The sequence below is a fragment of the Dioscorea cayenensis genome, unplaced genomic scaffold (assembly GCF_009730915.1).
Source record: "Dioscorea cayenensis subsp. rotundata cultivar TDr96_F1 unplaced genomic scaffold, TDr96_F1_v2_PseudoChromosome.rev07_lg8_w22 25.fasta BLBR01002087.1, whole genome shotgun sequence".
Classification (NCBI taxonomy): domain Eukaryota; kingdom Viridiplantae; phylum Streptophyta; class Magnoliopsida; order Dioscoreales; family Dioscoreaceae; genus Dioscorea; species Dioscorea cayenensis.
This window is the reverse complement of record NW_024088478.1, coordinates 1-17,934: the sequence shown is the minus strand read 5'-3', so window position 1 is coordinate 17,934 and position 17,934 is coordinate 1. Positions and strand designations below refer to the sequence as shown.

Below are 17,934 nucleotides of genomic sequence, written 5' to 3'. Positions count from 1 at the left end.
TAAAATACGAAAGAAATATATATATATATATAGAGAGAAATTTTAAAAATAAAATAAAAGTGAATAAATCACGGACACAATTGCTACAAAAGAGAAAAATCAATTAAAAAAAATACCTACTAAATTTAGAGAAAAAAAAAAGTCAGCAAGGTTTTAAAAGAAGAGACAGTTCTTTTAGTGTAATTATCACACTGTTATCTAATTATTGTTAGGCAGAGTAACATGTTTTACCAGGGTGATAGTCTCTTAAAAAAAAATTTATAGACTTTAATATTATTTAAAAAATAAAACTTTTGAAAAATTGACATTTACAATGGAGTTATTTTTTTTTCTTTACCTTATGATAAAACTACCCAAAACATCTTTTTTTTTTTTATTACACCTCAAACTATAGTAGGAGAAAGTTCAACTTTAGAACATTCGACATAGGAGTCAAGTGCTTTAATCTTTATGTTATTTCTATCAAGTACCTTAACCTTTAGGTTATTGCTGCAACAACAACGGTGGAGTGAAATTTTTTTTTTAAAAAAAAAACCTTTTTGTGAACTTATAATTTTATGACTTTTTTTTTCCATGTTTCAACCTGAAAGACTAATCCCACTTTTTTGCTTCTGATGTAATTGCCATATGCATCAGCACAATAAAACCCAAATATTAACTACCGAAAATGAGATAACTAACACTTTCACATATAACACTGATTCACATCAGCCCTGTGATAAATGATAAACAATTCCAAAGAAGAATAAAGTTTAAAGAACAAACTCAATGCCTGAAATAATGAAAAACAATGTAAATTCAATGTAACATTTAACTTAACCACTTGAAAATGAGCTTGTAACCAATACAAAATGTTGGTCTGAATTTTACAAATGACAGTAAAAGAAAGAAAACAATGATAAAGAACAATCATGCCCGGGGCAAGAAACTCGATGTTTATTAGCTATTGAGATCAAGAACTAAGAGAAGCTTAAAACAATGGATTCTGTTTTTAATGTTGCAAAACTTATGTTTTTCTGATTGACTACCAGTTCCTATCAATAAGTAATGTGTGTTGTGTGAACGATGACAAAGACAACATGGAATCAAGAACTTTGTTCTGAGTTATCCTCATCATTTCCGTATGCCAGCTCAAATATCTGGCTGTAGTCGTCGACAAAATGGACATCAAGCCCTTCTTTTACATTCTCAGCGAGCTCATCGAAGTCCCTCCGGTTGGCTTCCGGGAAAATAATAGTCTTCACGCCACTTCTTCGGGCAGCAATTGTTTTCTCCTTGACCTGATCAAACACCAGCAAGTAAATATCTATCATGCTATCATCATGTTTTACAGAGGTTTATAGTTTTTCTAACAGAAGATTAAAGAAGCACTAAATCTAAGCTTTGGTAACATACCCCGCCGATTGGGAGAATACGACCAGTCAATGTTACTTCACCGGTCATTGCCAGGTCCCTCTTCACAGGCTTTTTTAAGGCAAGAGATAACAATGAGGTAATCATGGTGCACCCGGCACTTGGTCCATCCTTCGGGGTTGCACCGGCCGGAACATGTAGATGGAGCTTGGAGTTTGCGAAGAATGGATTCTCCGGTTCTTTCTCTTGCAATATGGCTCTGGCAACAGTGTGAGCTATTTGAGCACTCTCCTTCATGACATCTCCAAGCTGGCCTGTCAAATGAAGCGCGCCTTTCCCATCGCCTTGCTCAACTAAGGTGGTTTCAATATACAGTGTTGAGCCACCCATCGCGGTCCAAGCTAGACCCATCACAACTCCCAACGGTGTCTGATCATATATTCGCTCTGCATGGAATACTGGCTTGCCGACATAATCATGAAGGTTAGGAACATCGATCACAACTTTCTCCATATTGACAGTTGCACTCTCATTTTCCTGTCCATGACCAACTCATCGTGAAAATATTGTACACAATTACTTTCGAAAAAATAAAATACGGACATTGACAAGCAACATACTGGAAGTCAATACTGTATGAATTCATAGAAAATTATGTCAAATAATACCTTTGAATCCACTGGTTGTTCAGCATTATCAGAAGGAACATCTTCTTGCGCCTTGTTAGTTTCGATTACATCTTTAGTAGCCGGAACGTCTTCTTGTGCCTTGTTAGTTTCTATTACTTCATCATCCTTTTTGGATACGATTTCAGCAACCTCGGTCTGGGAGTCATTGCCCTCAATCTTATCTGTAGATGACTCACTTGGCATGGTTTGACGAACAATTTTCAGAGCTATCTGTAATCAATAGAAATTTAATATTTCACAAATTTACCAAGTTGAATAGAAGACATAGGAGACAAGACACAAAATAACTTCTATTGATAGATAATAAGAGTTCGAGTCTAAAGGCAATCACTAGTCACAAAAGTTTAATGAACATATCAAAATGTGGAAGATGGCAGCCTAGAATGATTACAAGGAATAATAACAAGCAGTCAGGGCAAAGCCAACTTGAAGAACAGTATTAGAAAATTGGTGATATGATGTTAAATGGTACCATAAAGCAAGAATTTGTATTACTCATGTTCTAAGTATAAGCGAATTCCATAATCAGAATAATTCACAGTTGAATTAAATTATAGGCCAGCAGGGAAAAAATAATACTGTCATCTGAATGGCATGATAAAACAACACTTTCAAATTCTAACATTTCAAAATGCAGACCTTGCGGTATATCTTCTCTATTTGTTTTTGAAGATTCCTGACACCAGCTTCTCTGCAATAATTTTCGATTAGTGCAAGTAGAGCAGCATCCGTCACTTCCACCTACATAAATTTAAATTTCAAATATCAAATGACTTGGATCAAAAAAATAATAATAGTATAATGCAACCTGAAAAATGTTTCCTGAAAAAATTGCGACTCCCAAACACACACAAACTTTCTTTTAGTTTAGTGCATCACAGTTAAGTACATAAAAAATTCTGTCAAAGGACCAGCTCCCAGGCAACAGTTATTGAAAATGAACAAAATAGCATCCACAATCAGTAAAATGTATTATGTTCCATTTAATGCAGATGATGATCTAGTTCCCAATACCTGTTTTCAGCATTTTGTTCATGCTAATGACTGAAAATTAGGCCTAAAAACAGAGATGGAGCAAGAACCTGAACTTGCCCGAACAAAATGCATTCAATAACTATCACTTGAACTAACAAAATTCTAAAATAGAGTATATTCTTTTCTGCTTGACCTTCGACTTATAGTCCTTTGCTATAACACTTATAAGTCATCTCATCTGCCTGAAGTATAATCAATGAAATTATGGTAAAATTCCAAACATGAGTTCAGTTGGTGCTCAAAAAAATATCATGCTTTTCACATTGTGGGGCGTGTAGAGTACACAAATTAAGAGAAAGTAAAATCAGCAATTCCACAGAAACAACTCAATATTACATTGATAATCATGCTCAAAGAAAAGCAAGAAGATCTATGAGAGACACTTTAGTGGACTTCAACTGCGAAAATAGATGGCATAATAAAGGGTCTGCGTAGATATCTTGAAACACCAAATTGCCCTCTTTTATATAGTATAACTAAACTAAACTAAAATTGAATTTTGCTAGCTGACTTCCAGTCCACTGCATGCAATGAATCATCCTAGTCTCAACCTTTTCCATGTATCACTGTGTGATAAAAGATCAGACAACTTATTCAACTCAGTCAGAATAGAAATAGTGGACAATTTTTTTGGCCTTCTCTTTTCATCTCTTTTGATTAGTCTCAATTACATTTTTCTCTTTTTTGGGCTTCTTTTTAGTCATTCATGGTTCATCATATGCAAGAGCATTTATTAAAAATAAAGCAATACTTCAGCTTTAAAATTCAAATTGTTAAGCAATAGGGAAATCTCTGTACTTGATCTGGATTGATGCCACATGCTTCACGAGTAGCCTTCTCCAAATAGTCCCTTGCAATATGGACTTTTTCATCAGTAATATAACCAGCAATAGCAATCACCTCCATTCTATCCAACAAAGGATTTGGTATCATCTCAACCACATTTGCTGTGCAAACAAATAAAACCTATACAATTGAAAGGCAAAAAACTGTGTTAGAAAATTGCAATGGAAGAGCTAATTCATTTTTCCAAAGTTGACAATATTTGCTGTGCAAACAAATAAAACCTATACAATTGAAAGGCAAAAAACTGTGTTAGAATATTGCAATGGAAGAGCTAATTCATTTTTCCAAAGTTGACAATAGCTATGAAAAGATTCTAATGCATAACAACCATAACTAGTCCATGATAAGGTCAGCATTCTCAATAAATCTTCAGCTCAAAAAGCACATCACCAAGGAAATTTATAGAAAAATTACACAAAATTTCTACCCATTGGTAATACCCACCTTGGATAGGTCAATAGGGACATCAAGATAGTGGTCCAGAAAATTTGCATTTTGCTCGGGATCAAGCAGCTCTAACAATGCACTAGCTGGATCACCAGCATGTCCTCTTCCCAACTGTCAGAAAGTCTCTTATTAGAGCCAAAGCTTAATAAAATCTTGCAAAGAATACAGAGTATTCCACTGGAATCAAGCTACTACATAGGATTAGTTTTCAGATGCCAGAGAATTTAAATCCAGTGTCATACTTTATCAATCTCATCAATTAGAACTAGTGGGTTGGATGTTCCCACATTCTTTAGGCATTGCACCATCTTCCCTGGCATTGCACCAATATATGTGCGACGATGTCCCTGGGTGGTCAATTAACAAGAGACATGAATAATACTGGCAGCAAATTATGATACTAAAACACTTCATTAACAGCACTTTTTCTTGGAAAGTATATTCTTGTACCTTTATCTCAGCCACATCAGCCAAGCCACCGACAGAAAATCTATAGAACTTCCTATTTAAGGCACGAGCAATAGAACGACCAATGCTAGTCTTACCAACACCGGGAGGACCAGAAAGACATATAATTTTACCTGCAATTGCAACATTTCAACTAATTCTTGTTAGATTACAATTAATTACTGAGGATAGACAATATAATAGAGAAGATGAACTACTTTAGGATAAATTCTAATTGACAGATACAGCACATTGAGTTACTTATATGTTATCCTACAAATATTCAGCCAGTAAGCCTAACAACGTAAACCAGTAGAAGTCCATGGAGATGTACCTTGTACCAACATAGCATCCTATAAACTCTACCCATATTTTCACATCAAAACAAAATTAAAATTTAAACAACTTAATTTTCAGTTGACAAAGCTTCTGAAGTTTTATGTAAGTGTACGTCTTATACATATAGGTAAGTTTACAGAAACAGTTGTTAGCCCAGCTATGACATACAGATCAGAATGTTCGATGGTTAAAAAACAACATAATCAAAGGATGAGTGTAGCTAAGTGAGAATACTGAAATGTACGCCAAATATTACTTGGAAGGACCAATTAAAAAAAATGAATTTATCCGAAATAGATTTGGAGTGCCATGTATTACTAACAAGTAAAGAGAAAATTGATTAAGATGGTACAGACATATCTAAGGTCCTTAGATGACCAATAAGTGCCCCATAAGAAAAGTGGAAGTCTTCAAGTGGAGAATTGTAGAAGAGGAAGAGCTCAACTTAAAAAGTGTTTGGCAAAAACTTTATAAAATGATATGTCTAATCTTGGTTTATCTAGTCCGTTCGCCCTTGATAGAGAGCATGAAAGAGAAAGATTTGTCTAGCCGACCCTAAATAGTTCAGACTAACAGTGTATTGTTGTTGTATATTCAGTTGACAACTTGGCAAACAAATCTAGACTCACAAATAACATGAAGTAACTTTAAGAAAGGCAAATGCCCTATTTTCATGAAATACAGACAAAATTAAGAAAAAATAACTGTTAGATTAACAAACATAAGAGAAAAAAAAACAAAACATTGATAAGCAAACCTCACAAACCTTGTGAGGTTCCTCTTAATTTTCCAACCGCTATAAACTCCAGTATTCTCTCCTTGACATCAGTCAAACCATAATGATCCTCATCCAAAATCATTTGGGCACGGTGAACATCAAAATTTTCATCACTGAAATCATTGGGAATGGCAAAAATTCTAGAGTTAGTCACTGCATGCATGCAAGTCCTCAAAGAGCAAAATTTTTTTCACTTTCGTACTGATATGACTTAAAAAAAGGAGTACAAAAGAAAGAGATGAAATCAAAAGCAGAATAACAGCAACGGTTTGTGTTTCAAAATGAAGAATGGCATGAAAAGGAATCCAAACAACGTACATAACAGAGAAACAAAAAAATTCAGGGAGACATTAACTATTCCTCTACCAAAAAACTGTCAAGCTGAAGTTCAGCAACAGAAAAAAGGTCTGGTAAGGCTGGTTCTAAACAGAAACATTTTAGCCTTAACAAAGAATAGGTCTTGGGTGCTAACCATCACGATCATAATTAAGCTTTCAAGGCCTAGAAAATGTATAGGCCTTAGATGAACCTGGGCCAAACACTGACTAGTGCTAAGGCTTTGCTGTAAAGTTCTTTCTAACTAAAAACTGTAAAGAAAAGAACACAGATCCAAATGCTAAAAAGGTTAGCGCAATGCCAATGGTCACTTATAGTAAGACCAAACTAATTGTCATATAAATAATGTTTGCATAAAAATTAAAGATACACATTCAGAAACAAAACCTGTAATTTCCCCATGGTAAAGCAGTAAGCCAATCAAGATAGTTACGAGTCACATTGAACTCGCTAGAACTGGCTTCCAACAGCTGCAACTTCGTGAGCTCTTCTTCTATGACTTGTAAGACATGAGGAGGGCATTTCTCCCTATTTGGTTCAAGCCTTTCCCTGAACTTTGCTGAGACAAACATCAGAAAAGTCATACCATGTCAAGAATTCATTACCGCATGAAAACAATAACTGCTCATCAATAATGTTGCCAAAGTGTCCCAGAACTAACCTGAAAGAGCTGTCTTGTCATCTGTTTCTAAACCCAGCTCCTGGATTAAGGAAAATAAAATCAACTTATCAAGCATTTGAACTGAACACTGATGAAAAGTAGCAGACCAGTTACATGAAAAATATGCCATCATGCATGTTTACGATATATGAGGTACAGTAAATCATCATGTGATTCAAAATTGAGCACTTTTTCCTAATTAAGGACCATAAAAAGTCTCCTTTATTCATCTGGAAGGCAGCAAAAGAGCATACCTTTTTAATTGCTTTAAGTTGCTCATTTAACAGATAGCGCCTTTGCTCACCACTTATTTTTTCTTCAATAGCTTTCGCAATAGATTCCTATGATAGAACAATTGATAGGCCAAATTATGCACAAATCTGTAAAGAAGAGAAAACATTAGTGCAAAAGAATAGTCTCCAAACCCACCTGTATTTTACTAATCTCCATTTCCTTCTTTACCAATTCTAGAGTCAACTTCAACCGCTTGTAAACCTGGCAAATATATAGCATTAAATTAAGCACAAGCGTTTTAAAAAGATCACTTCAGGATAAGAGTAGTCCTCCATCCACACCAGCAAAAGATAATAACATGAGACCCATGGCAAGTGGTTAATGCACATTAGACTATTTCCAGTTACTATGTATTTAAGGAGCGTAAGGATGTTCCCCGTCATACAAACAGCTAATTCGTTTTAAACCCAAAAGAATCAGATATCAGAACTAAATTTGTTCCAGTTTGGCTTCAGACTTAGCAAAAGCCAAACAAGGGTTGGTTATGGGATTTGAGCATTACAGCCCCATTTCCAAGCAAAACAATACCAATTTCCATTTAATTATCTAAAAAATGAAAAATTGTTGAGAAGGGACATCACAATCTTCAAAATAGAAGCCCCTTCTTGGTCTCCATTTTATCCTACAGGCTACTGAGCAGCCTACTCCTGTGATCTCCTAAGCAACCAAATACATATCAATAGTAGCAGCAACAACAATCAAACAATAATAATAGCTTACAGCTTGAATAACTTACATCTAATTCTTCAAGCACTTGCTGGCAAAGCAACTTGTTAGCCCCTGAAATAGCAGCCCCAAAGTCAGCTAGTCTTGGAAAGTTGAAATCACCAATATGCTGTAATTGTAAGAAAGAGCAATTAGAACATATAGTTGAACCCACAAACCCCAATTTGCATGCTGATGGTGCCACAGTAAAATCAGTGCGTCATAGAAGTTAAATTTGGTATTATCGCATTCAAGAACATGTGAAAGTGTAAGAAGTCCCAACAAAGGAACCACCTACCCCTACCACAAAAAAGAAAATAAAAAGGTTGAATTATCAATGAGCTAACACATATGAGAACTATAAACTGCAGAACATGCATCTGCATAACTCCAATACAAGCACAAGACTAATACATGTGATGACTATAGTACAATAAAATTCATAAATCTAGCCAAATTTGCACACCTCGGAACATGGCAATGGTAAAAATTTTGTTTGCGAAAGATGCAATGGGAATACAAGAAAATAACATTTGACAAATATAGCAGTACCTGAGTATAAGTTTGAACATGATCTCTCCAGAGCGAACTAGTCTTCAGAACATCCCTTAACGTTGATATCACTTCAAAGGAGGTCGCTTTGATGACATCATCATCTTTATCGTATGGCTTATCCTACAACAAGAAGCTATTAGTGAGACAAAACCATTTACAAGACTACTATTTGACCTTATATCTAGCAAAGCATCAAACTTTTACATGGAAAAGGGTTCATGGTTTACATATGAACTAAAGCAAAAAAAAATGAAACACACTTCTAGTTAAGTAAACAAATCTGCATAAACTAGTAAGTAAATGGAGGAAAGTTCACTAGCCAAAGTAGATTAAAAAAAATGTATAAAACAAAGAACGGCTAAAATTACACAGAAACATGTGCTTCTACAAATGTAATGTTTGAACAGTTACACTTAGAAGCTGTGGTTAATAATGGTGAAATAGCAAACCTTTAGATGATCAACTTTTACAGTAAGGGGATCCTCATCAACCTGCAAGGAGCATAATTTTTAAGGAAATGAGCATATTACCACTCCTCACCAGAAAGAAATAATTAAAACAGCTGGAGTGCCATATTTTAGAGAAGCAAATTACCATCTCCGTTATCCGCAGACGCCGATGTCCAATGAGAACCACCTGATCTCCTTGAATACTGGTTATCTAGAGAAAACAAATGATAAAAATGGCATTAGTAAATGACAGTTAGCTAGTACAGCATCTAGTAAAGTACCAATACAACTAACATCCAGGCAGGAAAGGCAATATACCTACCTGAGCCAGGGTACCAACTTCATGAAGTCGTTTGTACAATTCCTTTCCTTTAAGCTCGTAAACACTTTTCTCTGAATCAGAACCTGATCCAAGGCTAGAATCAGTTGCTGGATCATCCTTAAGAAGAAATGCACCAGCATACGGGATTGACCTTTTGCGATTTTCAACTAAAGCTTCCAGTAGTTTAGCATCCTGGAGGAAGAGGTCAAAATTTACGAAAGATAAGAGGAGATGTAATTGTTAAATTGTATGAAAGCAAATCCTAATGGTTCCAGAACAAGCGCATTAAAATCATAGCATAAATTTGCAGACAAGAACTTGCACACTATCATTCAACTGATTCAAGAAAAAGATCATGAAGGCATAAAACAAATTGTTTGAAAGAAATGGTATTAGTATTACAATGATGGCACTAAATTCAATTAATCCACCGGAAGTGATGAGGAATTGAGAATGGAAGACGACTAAATTTGATATTTGTTAAATGGAACTTGTACAAGTACTGACTCATAAGCAAACCAGTGATCATAGGCAATGAAGAGCAAAGGCACAATAAAAATTATTGATGTAGCTAAAATAATAAAGTCAAAACTTTTCAACAATGACGCAAGAGAACAGTAAATACTTTGCATAAGTATGACAGCAACCATGACCTAACAAGAAACCATACCAACACTGCATATTCATTTTGATTCAAGGAGTTAAGAAGAACTGATAGCATACCTTCACATAGATTGGCATGTAAAATCCAGGAAACAATGGTCTGTGCGCCAATGGCAATGCTATGACCTGCTTCAAGAAAAAGGTCGTTAAATATGATGGAAGAAAACATGTTAGTTTGCTAGAAGGCTCATTAACAAGGAAAAAAAAAAGGATGCAAACCAGCAAAGAACATGTTTAGAGGGCTGTCACAAAGGGGGGTACAAACAGTTGGCTCAGACCAGTTCTAAACATATTGATACACATTCCATTCAGAAACATCCCAGTAGCATTTCCTCCTTCCAAACCTAAGGCAATACCAAATGTGTGCAATGTCCATCTCAAATAAAATTTGTTTTCATAATCAAGCAATTTAAGAAGAAGCCAGGCACCAATAAAAATGAATTTGAGGAGAATAAATTCAACAAGGACAAATACAATGGATTATCATAATTTAGTTCAATTTTTGGCCTCTTTGAAATGCCACATGAATTAATGCCACTATTGCCACGCAGCATTATTCCATATCAAGATTGCCAACCAAACCCAAATTCTAAAATGACAAATACAATGGATTATCATAATTTAGTTCTAATCTTTCTATCAAGGGAGGAAAAACACCCACCTAATCAAGATCACAAACTCCATGCAATAAAATTGCAAAAAAGTTAGCCAGCCATAAAACCAATTTAAAAATAAAAAATGAACTTTTGCGAAAGCGAAGTGGAGCTCTAACCGTTAGATAATCCTCTGGCCGAGGATTAGTCGGTACTATGGCCGATGACGCTTTTGACTCGGCCTCTACCTCCTCCACCGCCTTGGCTTCCATTGGCTGATCACCCCCGCCGCCGGACTCCGAGCAGAAGAAAACCCTTCTATAATACACAGCGTTTGCACCATCACCACTTCTCAAAGACCTCAAAACCTCGGCTCAAAGGAGACCTAGAATCGACTCCGTTCCAATAACTGTGAGGTAACCTCGTCGGTGGGGTCCGAAACCGACCTTGCAAACAGGAAAGCGAGAGGACCTTCAGCATTTGTGCTGGAGATTGCCGGAAAAATCGATCAAAAACTGGATTTTGACCACGATTGGTGGGGAAATTTAGGGTTTGAAGCAAAGGCGAGACCTTTGGAAGAGAAACCCTCCTAAAACCCTCAGTTTGGAAGAGAAACGAATTGACACTAAAGCATGTTTCTTTTCAATAAAGACAAGCATGTCCCTTTGTTCAAGTCGGGTCGGATTTTATAGTATCTAGATCCGGATCCGATAATAGTATTTTATATGAGGATTACAGTATAGGTCATATCAATTTACTTGCTATTTATTAAATCGACTAGTGTTATACCCGAGCTATACACGGAAGAGATAAACATGTGTTAATAATGATATTTGCACCTAACATAATTGTCATGATTTTGATAATAATATTTACAATTTAAGTAAGTATATTATTATTCAAATTTTTAAAAACAATACATTTAATCTAAATTTTAAAAATTATTTATAAATTCTCTCATTATTATTATTATGAATGATTCTGTTAGTGAGTTTTTAGTCAAATAGAGTTAAAAGTGATAAAGAAAATATTTATCGTTTGTAAATTAATAAAATACAACATAATAAAATCATATATAAAAGATAAATTCATGCTACATATTATTTATAATCTGCTCTATTCAATAAATCATAATTAATTTAAAACTAAATTACAAATGCATTTTATGGTTTAGCAAGACAATCCTTTTAATAATTTATAATTAATTTAGAACTAAATTATAAATATTTTTAAGTTATTGCAATATAACCTCTCTAATAAACTACAATTAATTGAAGTTCATTTTTACATTAAAGTTTCATCAATTTATGAAATCATTAATATTTTTTTAAATTATAAATATGTTTGAAATTATAATTTGTTTTAAAAGTTTTGGTACAAAATTAAAGATAATTATAAATATTTTAATATTAGCTTAACATGTGGCATAAGACTTTTCTACTTTAATATATATACATATATATGTGATTATTGAAAAAAAAATATTAAAATGAGTTTAAATATAGACGTAATACTAAATTTAGGATAGGATTTTATTTTGAGCATTTATTGGATCCGAAATCAAGATATACAACAAAAGTGACCAAACCCGGATCCGAAACCCGATAAGAGGGATGTGTTTGTGAAAAACATCATGAACAAGGGCAAATCATGAAGTAGGAACAGTGAGCAATGTGCAATGTCCATAGATGACCAATTTGGGCAGGAGAGAGCGTAAATAAAGATCGATGTGTGAGATTTTTTTTTTTTTATTTTTTTGTGATAAAAATGGGATGATTGAGATAAAAATAATATTCATCTTTTTTTTCTATACTGATTTTATAAAAATATTAATCAACCGACATTCCGCCTCAATAGTGTTTTACAGCATCGTTAAAAAATCACTATCAATAGAATAAATAATGTTAACAGTTGAATTTAAACCCAACACTGATAGCGAAACATTCATAGATAACTTATCTACGAAACATCTTTAGAATACCAATCTTCATATACATACATATATATATATATATATATTACAACAAGCACTTCCCATTTAGTGGAGGTATTAAAATACAAATAGATATCGAGATGTATTAGTGAGTGAGTCTCCGTTCTCAATAAAATATTAAAATTACCTTTTAGTTTTAACTAATGAATATGTTTTCAGTAGATTGAAATAATTTATGCATGTATAAATACTAATTTTACATAAAAGGATAAAAGAAATTATATGTGTAGCTCTAATCATATCATATGGAATTAAGGGTACAAGAAAACATAACACAAGGATAATGTTCACAGAATCAACAAAGAAACATAAGATTTCATTGTTTCTTATAAATCTTCTTCTTATCTTTCTTTATTTTGACCTCTTCAAGCATCTTTGCCCAAATTTCAGCGAAACAGTCATGAAATTTCTCTTGAAACAGTTGAAACCATTGTTGGATTTCTGCATACAATAACTGTAGTTTTTCACTCCATATTTCCCGCAACATAGCACAGCTATCTATCGATCGTTCTTGATACAATCTTCAATCGGTTTAGCAAATCTCCGACTCTTCTCTGACTCAAAGCTTCTGGTCTTAAAATAATGGAAGACGACGCGGCTAAGAACTTTGCTGAGACAAAACATCAGAAAAGTCATACCATGTCAAGAATTCATCACCGTATGAAAACAATGTAGTATAATTCTCTAAATATATAATTTTTCTATTTTTTTCAAATTTATCATGTTAGTCTTTTACTTCAAATTGTAATATTTTAGTCCCTCTGCTGCTTTTAAGTGAGTCATCTGACATGATTCACTTAAAAGTAGAAAAGAGATTAAAATATTCCAATTTGAAGTAACGCCCTAAAAAGGCATGTTTGAAAAAGTAGAGAGGTTGTTCAGGGAATTATACCCAAAAAAAAAAAAACTGCTCATCAATGATGTTGCCAAAGTGTCCCAGAACTAAATAACCAGAAAGAGCTTTCTTGTCATCTGTTTCTAAACCCAGCTCCTCGATTAAGGAAAATAAAATTAACTTATCAAGCATTTGAACTGAACACTGATGAAATGTAGCAGACCGGTTACATGAAAAATACGCCATCATGTATGATATACGAGGCACAATAAATCATCATGTGATTCAAAATCGAGCACTTTTCCTGATCAAGGACCATAAAAAGTCTGCTATATTCATCTGGAAGATAGCAAAAGAGCATACCTTTTTTATTGCTTGAAGTTGCTCATTTAACAGATAGATAGCGCCTTCGCTCACCACTTTTTTTTTTTCGTCAATAGCTTTCACAATAGATTCCTATGATAGAACAATAGATACACAAAATTATGCACAAACCTGTAAAGAAGAGAAAACACTAGTGGAAAAGAATAGTCTCCATTTCCTTCTTTACCAATTCTAGAGTCAACTTCAACTGCTTGTAAACCTGGCAAATATATAGCATTAAATTAAGCACAAGCTTTTTAAAAATATTGCTCGAGGATAAGTAAAGAATGCAGAAGTTAAGAGTAGTCCTCCATACACACCAGCAAAAGATTAAAAACATGAGACCCATGGCAAGTGGTTAATGCATATTAGACAATTTCAAGTTACTATGTATTTAAGGAGTGTAAGGATGTTTCAAGCCATACAAACAGCTAGTTCGTTTTAAACCCGAAAGAATCAGATATCAAAACTAAATTGTTACAGTTTGGCTTCAGACTTAGCAAAAGCCAAACAAGGGTTTTGGTTATGGGATTTGAGCATTACAGCCCCATTTCCAAGCAAAACTACACCAGTTTTCATTTAATTATCTAAAAACATGAAAAATTGCTGAGAAGGGCACATCACAATCTTCAAAATAAAAACCCCTTCTCGGTCTTCATTTTATCCTACAGGCTGCTCATGTGATCTCCCAAGCAACCAAACACATATCAATAATAGCAGCAACAACAATAGCAGCAACAACAACAACAACAATAATAATAATGATTTACAGCTTGAATAACTTACAACTAATTCTTCAAGCGCTTGCTGGCAAAGCAACTTGTTAGCCCCAGAAATAGCAGCCCCAAAGTCAGCTAGCCTTGGAAGTTGAAATCACCAATATGCTGTAATTGTCAGAAAGAGCAATTAGAACATATTCTTGAACCCACAAGTCCCAATTTACATGCCAATGGTGCCACAAAAAATTCAGTGTGTCATAGAAGCTAAATTCAGTGTTATAGCATTCAAGAACATGTGAAGTGTAAGGAGTCCCAACAAAGGAACCACCTACCCCTACCACAAAAAAGAGTAATAAAAAGGTAGAATTATCAATGAGCTAACACATATGGGAACTATAAACTGCAGAACATGCATCTGCATAACTCCAATACAAGCACAAGACTAATACATGTGATGCCCATAGAACAATAAAATTCATAAATCTAGCCAACATGCATGCCTCAGAACATGGCAATTGTAGACTAAAAATTTTGTTGCGTAAGAAGCAATGGGAATACAAGAAAATAACATTTACCTAATATTGCAGTACCTGAGTATAAGTTTGAACATGATCTCTCCACAGCGAACTAGTCTTCAGAACATCCCTTAATGTTGTTATCACTACAAAGGAGGTTGCCTTTATGTCATCATCGTCTTTATCATATGGCTTATCCTACAACAAGAGGCTATTAGTGAGACAAAACCATGTACAAGACTACTATTTGACCTTAAATCTAGCAAAGCATCAAATTTTTACAAGGAAAAGGGTTCATGGTTTACATATGAACTAAAAGCAAAAAATGAAACACACTACAAGTTAAGCAAACAAATCTACATAAACTAGTAAGTAAACTAGTGATCATGGGCAATGAAGAGCAAATGGCACAATAAACATTATCAATGTAGCTAAAATACTAAAGTCAACTTTTCAACAATAACACAACAGTAAATACTTTGCAAAAGTATGACAGAAACCATAACATTCAGATGGTTAAAAAAGGTTCTGACCTAACAAGAAATAATACCAACACTGCATATTCAGTTTGATTAAAGGAGTTAAGAACTGATAGCATACCTTCACATACATTGGCATGTAAAATCCAGGAAACAATGGTCTGTGCGCCAATGGCAATGCTATGACCTGCTTCAAGAAAAAGGTCGTTAAATATCATGGCAGAAAACATGTTAGTTTGCTAGAAGGCTCATTAACAAGGGAAAAAAAAGGATGCAAACCAGCAAAGAACATGTTTAGAGGGCTGTCACAATGGGGGGTACAAACAGTTGGCTCAGACCAGTTCTTAATGTATTGATACACATTCCATTCAGAAACAGCCTAGTAGAATTTCCTCCTTCCAAACCTAAGGCAATGCCAAATGTGTGCAACGTCCATCTCAAATAAAATTTGTATTCATAATCAAGCAATTAAAGAAGCCAGGCACCGATAAAAATGAATTTGTGGAGAAAAGATTCAACAGAGACGAACACAATAAATTATCACAATTTAGTTCAATTTTTGGCCTCTTTGAAATGCCGCATGAATTAATGAAACTATTGCCACGCAGCATTATTCCATATCAAGATTGCCAAACAACCCCAAATTCTAAAATGAGAAATTCACATAAGTATTAAATCAAATAGTTACCAGCTAAATAAATACATCTGCTTGATACAATATGATGCCGATAACCAAAGAGATATAAAGTAGAATATTTTTACAGAGAAAAAAATAAAAAAATAAAAAAATAAAAGTACACAAGAACTTTTGCCTGTGAAAATTAGGATGCACTAATGCAGCATTCTTTATATATGGTGAGGCTTTAGTTTTCAATGTGAAAGAGTAAACTTTTCTGCAATACACAAAAGCCCAAAACATAAAAATCAATAGAAATTCAATACTAATCTAATCTTTTCTATCAAGGGAGGAAAAACACCCACCTAATCAAGACCCCAAACTCCATGCAATAAAATTCCAAAAAAGTTAGCCAGCCATTAAACCAATTAAAAAAAATGAACTTTTGCAAAAGAGAAGTGGAGCTCTAACCGTTAGATAATCCTCTGGCCGAGGATTCCGATGACGATTTCGACTCGGCCTCCCCCTCTGCGCCACCAGCAGCGTTCTCCACCTCTTCCACTGCCTTGGCCTCCATTGGAAACATTAGATTTCAGTGTTTCTTTATCTTCTTGTCTTTCTTTATGTTTTTGAGAAAGAGTTCATGGCATTCCAACTTGATCTCTTCAAGCATCTTTTCCCAAATTTCAGCAAAACAGTCATGAAATTTCTCTTGGAACCATTGCTGGATTTCTGCATGCAAAAACTGAGGGTTTTCACTCCATATTTCCCGCAACATTGCGCGGCTATCGATCGTTCTCGATCTGATCCTCAATCGGTTTAGCAAATCTCCAACTCTTCTCTGACTCAAAGCTCCCGGTCTTAAAATGATTGACGGCGATGCGGCTAAGAACTTCTGGGCAGGTTTCAGGCAAGGCAACACATTGCCTTCAAGTAAAGCCAAAGCAAAAACAGATACCCGAAGGGCGTCATTCTTGATTGGTAAACTATGCAAAGGGAGCTGCCAGTTATGCGGCCCGAATGTAGGACTCACCCAACATAATACCTGATCAATCTGAGGATCATAATATGGTTTTGGATCTGTCAGAGGCGCTGAAAAGTTGCAAAGCGGGCTAGCATATTTGACGAGCCAATCAGCATTCACAGCAGTCACTCCATGCATGTATGGCCGTTTACTGCAGAGGAGTTCAGTATAGACAACAAACTCCGGTGCTGATTGAGAAGTAGAGGACCATCGGTGGAGAAAGACAGTATCCTTCAAGGCACATGATTCGTACCGAGGAGCACGTACTTTCTGATCTTTATCAAATGAGTTTGAAACTGCTCGAATACGCTTGGCAACCCGATCGGCCCAGCCAGCACAGATAGCCTGCCCCAACACCTTCTCTTCATTCATCAGCAGAGGTTGCTTTTCAGGATACTTCCGCCATGAGAGCTCAACATCATCGATCCTCCCATGTCTCCAAGAGAACTCTTCGCATACTTTACTTTGGTAGAACACCAGTTGCAGCAATTGCTTCCTTAATTTAGACATCTCCTCCATAGTTTTGAAGTGCAGTGCGCTGGTCTTGCAAAATGAGGAACGGTCATCGGCAAGCTCAAAGAGTTGCAAAGCATGTGCGACAGTCAATGCATCACTACTTGGATTGCAGAACCTTGAACGGGCATCTCTAGCTGTGGCTTTTTCCTTTTTCCGGAGCTGTTTTTCCATTTTGTCTTTCATTTTGTCAGTGTCTGGCTTTTCGTCTTTCTTCTCTTCTTGATCCTTAGTGTCTGATGTGCCGCTAACTGCCTCATACTGCATAATGAAGGGATTTGAAACACTTAAAGCAGCTGCTACTGCAACAGCATATGCCAAAAGCAAATCAGCTCTTGAATAGCCTGGCTGACTTCTCATAATTT

At 35.1% G+C, this 17,934-nt stretch overlaps 2 protein-coding genes across 4 annotated transcripts; both read right to left on the bottom strand.

The window, feature by feature from the left end:
• Positions 1-797: 797 nt before the first annotated feature.
• On the bottom strand, positions 798-11,104 carry LOC120257419 (lon protease homolog 1, mitochondrial-like). Of its 3 annotated transcripts, none has more exons than XM_039264895.1 (20): positions 10,692-11,104; positions 9,980-10,045; positions 9,257-9,448; positions 9,080-9,145; positions 8,935-8,976; positions 8,483-8,605; positions 7,962-8,060; positions 7,361-7,426; positions 7,186-7,272; positions 6,932-6,971; positions 6,658-6,829; positions 5,923-6,047; positions 4,821-4,951; positions 4,613-4,717; positions 4,368-4,481; positions 3,876-4,043; positions 2,682-2,783; positions 2,022-2,252; positions 1,396-1,890; positions 798-1,280 (listed from the first exon to the last, which is right to left on the bottom strand). In XM_039264895.1, exons 1-20 carry the CDS (start codon positions 10,782-10,784, stop codon positions 1,086-1,088), a joined length of 2,712 nt encoding a protein of 903 aa, XP_039120829.1. In that variant the 5' UTR covers positions 10,785-11,104; the 3' UTR covers positions 798-1,085. The 3 variants fall into 3 exon arrangements, with proteins under 3 accessions (XP_039120829.1, XP_039120831.1, XP_039120830.1); XM_039264897.1 differs by lacking the exon at positions 10,692-11,104 and having other exon boundaries at positions 9,257-9,339; positions 9,408-9,448; XM_039264896.1 differs by lacking the exons at positions 8,935-8,976; positions 9,080-9,145; positions 9,257-9,448.
• Positions 11,105-12,714: 1,610 nt separating this feature from the next.
• LOC120257417 (ATP-dependent RNA helicase DEAH13-like) lies at positions 12,715-17,928 on the bottom strand. The gene is made up of 7 exons (XM_039264893.1): positions 16,504-17,928; positions 15,538-15,603; positions 15,013-15,135; positions 14,490-14,587; positions 13,891-13,923; positions 13,704-13,796; positions 12,715-13,115 (listed from the first exon to the last, which is right to left on the bottom strand). Exon 1 carries the CDS (start codon positions 17,834-17,836, stop codon positions 16,625-16,627), a length of 1,212 nt encoding a protein of 403 aa, XP_039120827.1. The 5' UTR covers positions 17,837-17,928; the 3' UTR covers positions 12,715-13,115; positions 13,704-13,796; positions 13,891-13,923; positions 14,490-14,587; positions 15,013-15,135; positions 15,538-15,603; positions 16,504-16,624.
• Positions 17,929-17,934: the final 6 nt, after the last annotated feature.

Bases quoted from the DNA above. Each gene is read 5' to 3' on its own strand.
- LOC120257419 (XM_039264895.1), bottom strand. From the start codon at position 10,784: ATGGAAGCCAAGGCGGTGGAGGAGGTAGAGGCCGAGTCAAAAGCGTCA. The intron at 4,718-4,820 runs GTACAAGAATAT...TTGACCACCCAG, and splicing joins CTGATGTGGCTGAGATAAAG to GGACATCGTCGCACATATAT. The intron at 1,281-1,395 runs GTATGTTACCAA...GTGTTTGATCAG, and splicing joins GTATTCTCCCAATCGGCGGG to GTCAAGGAGAAAACAATTGC.
- LOC120257417 (XM_039264893.1), bottom strand. From the start codon at position 17,836: ATGCAGTATGAGGCAGTTAGCGGCACATCAGACACTAAGGATCAAGAA.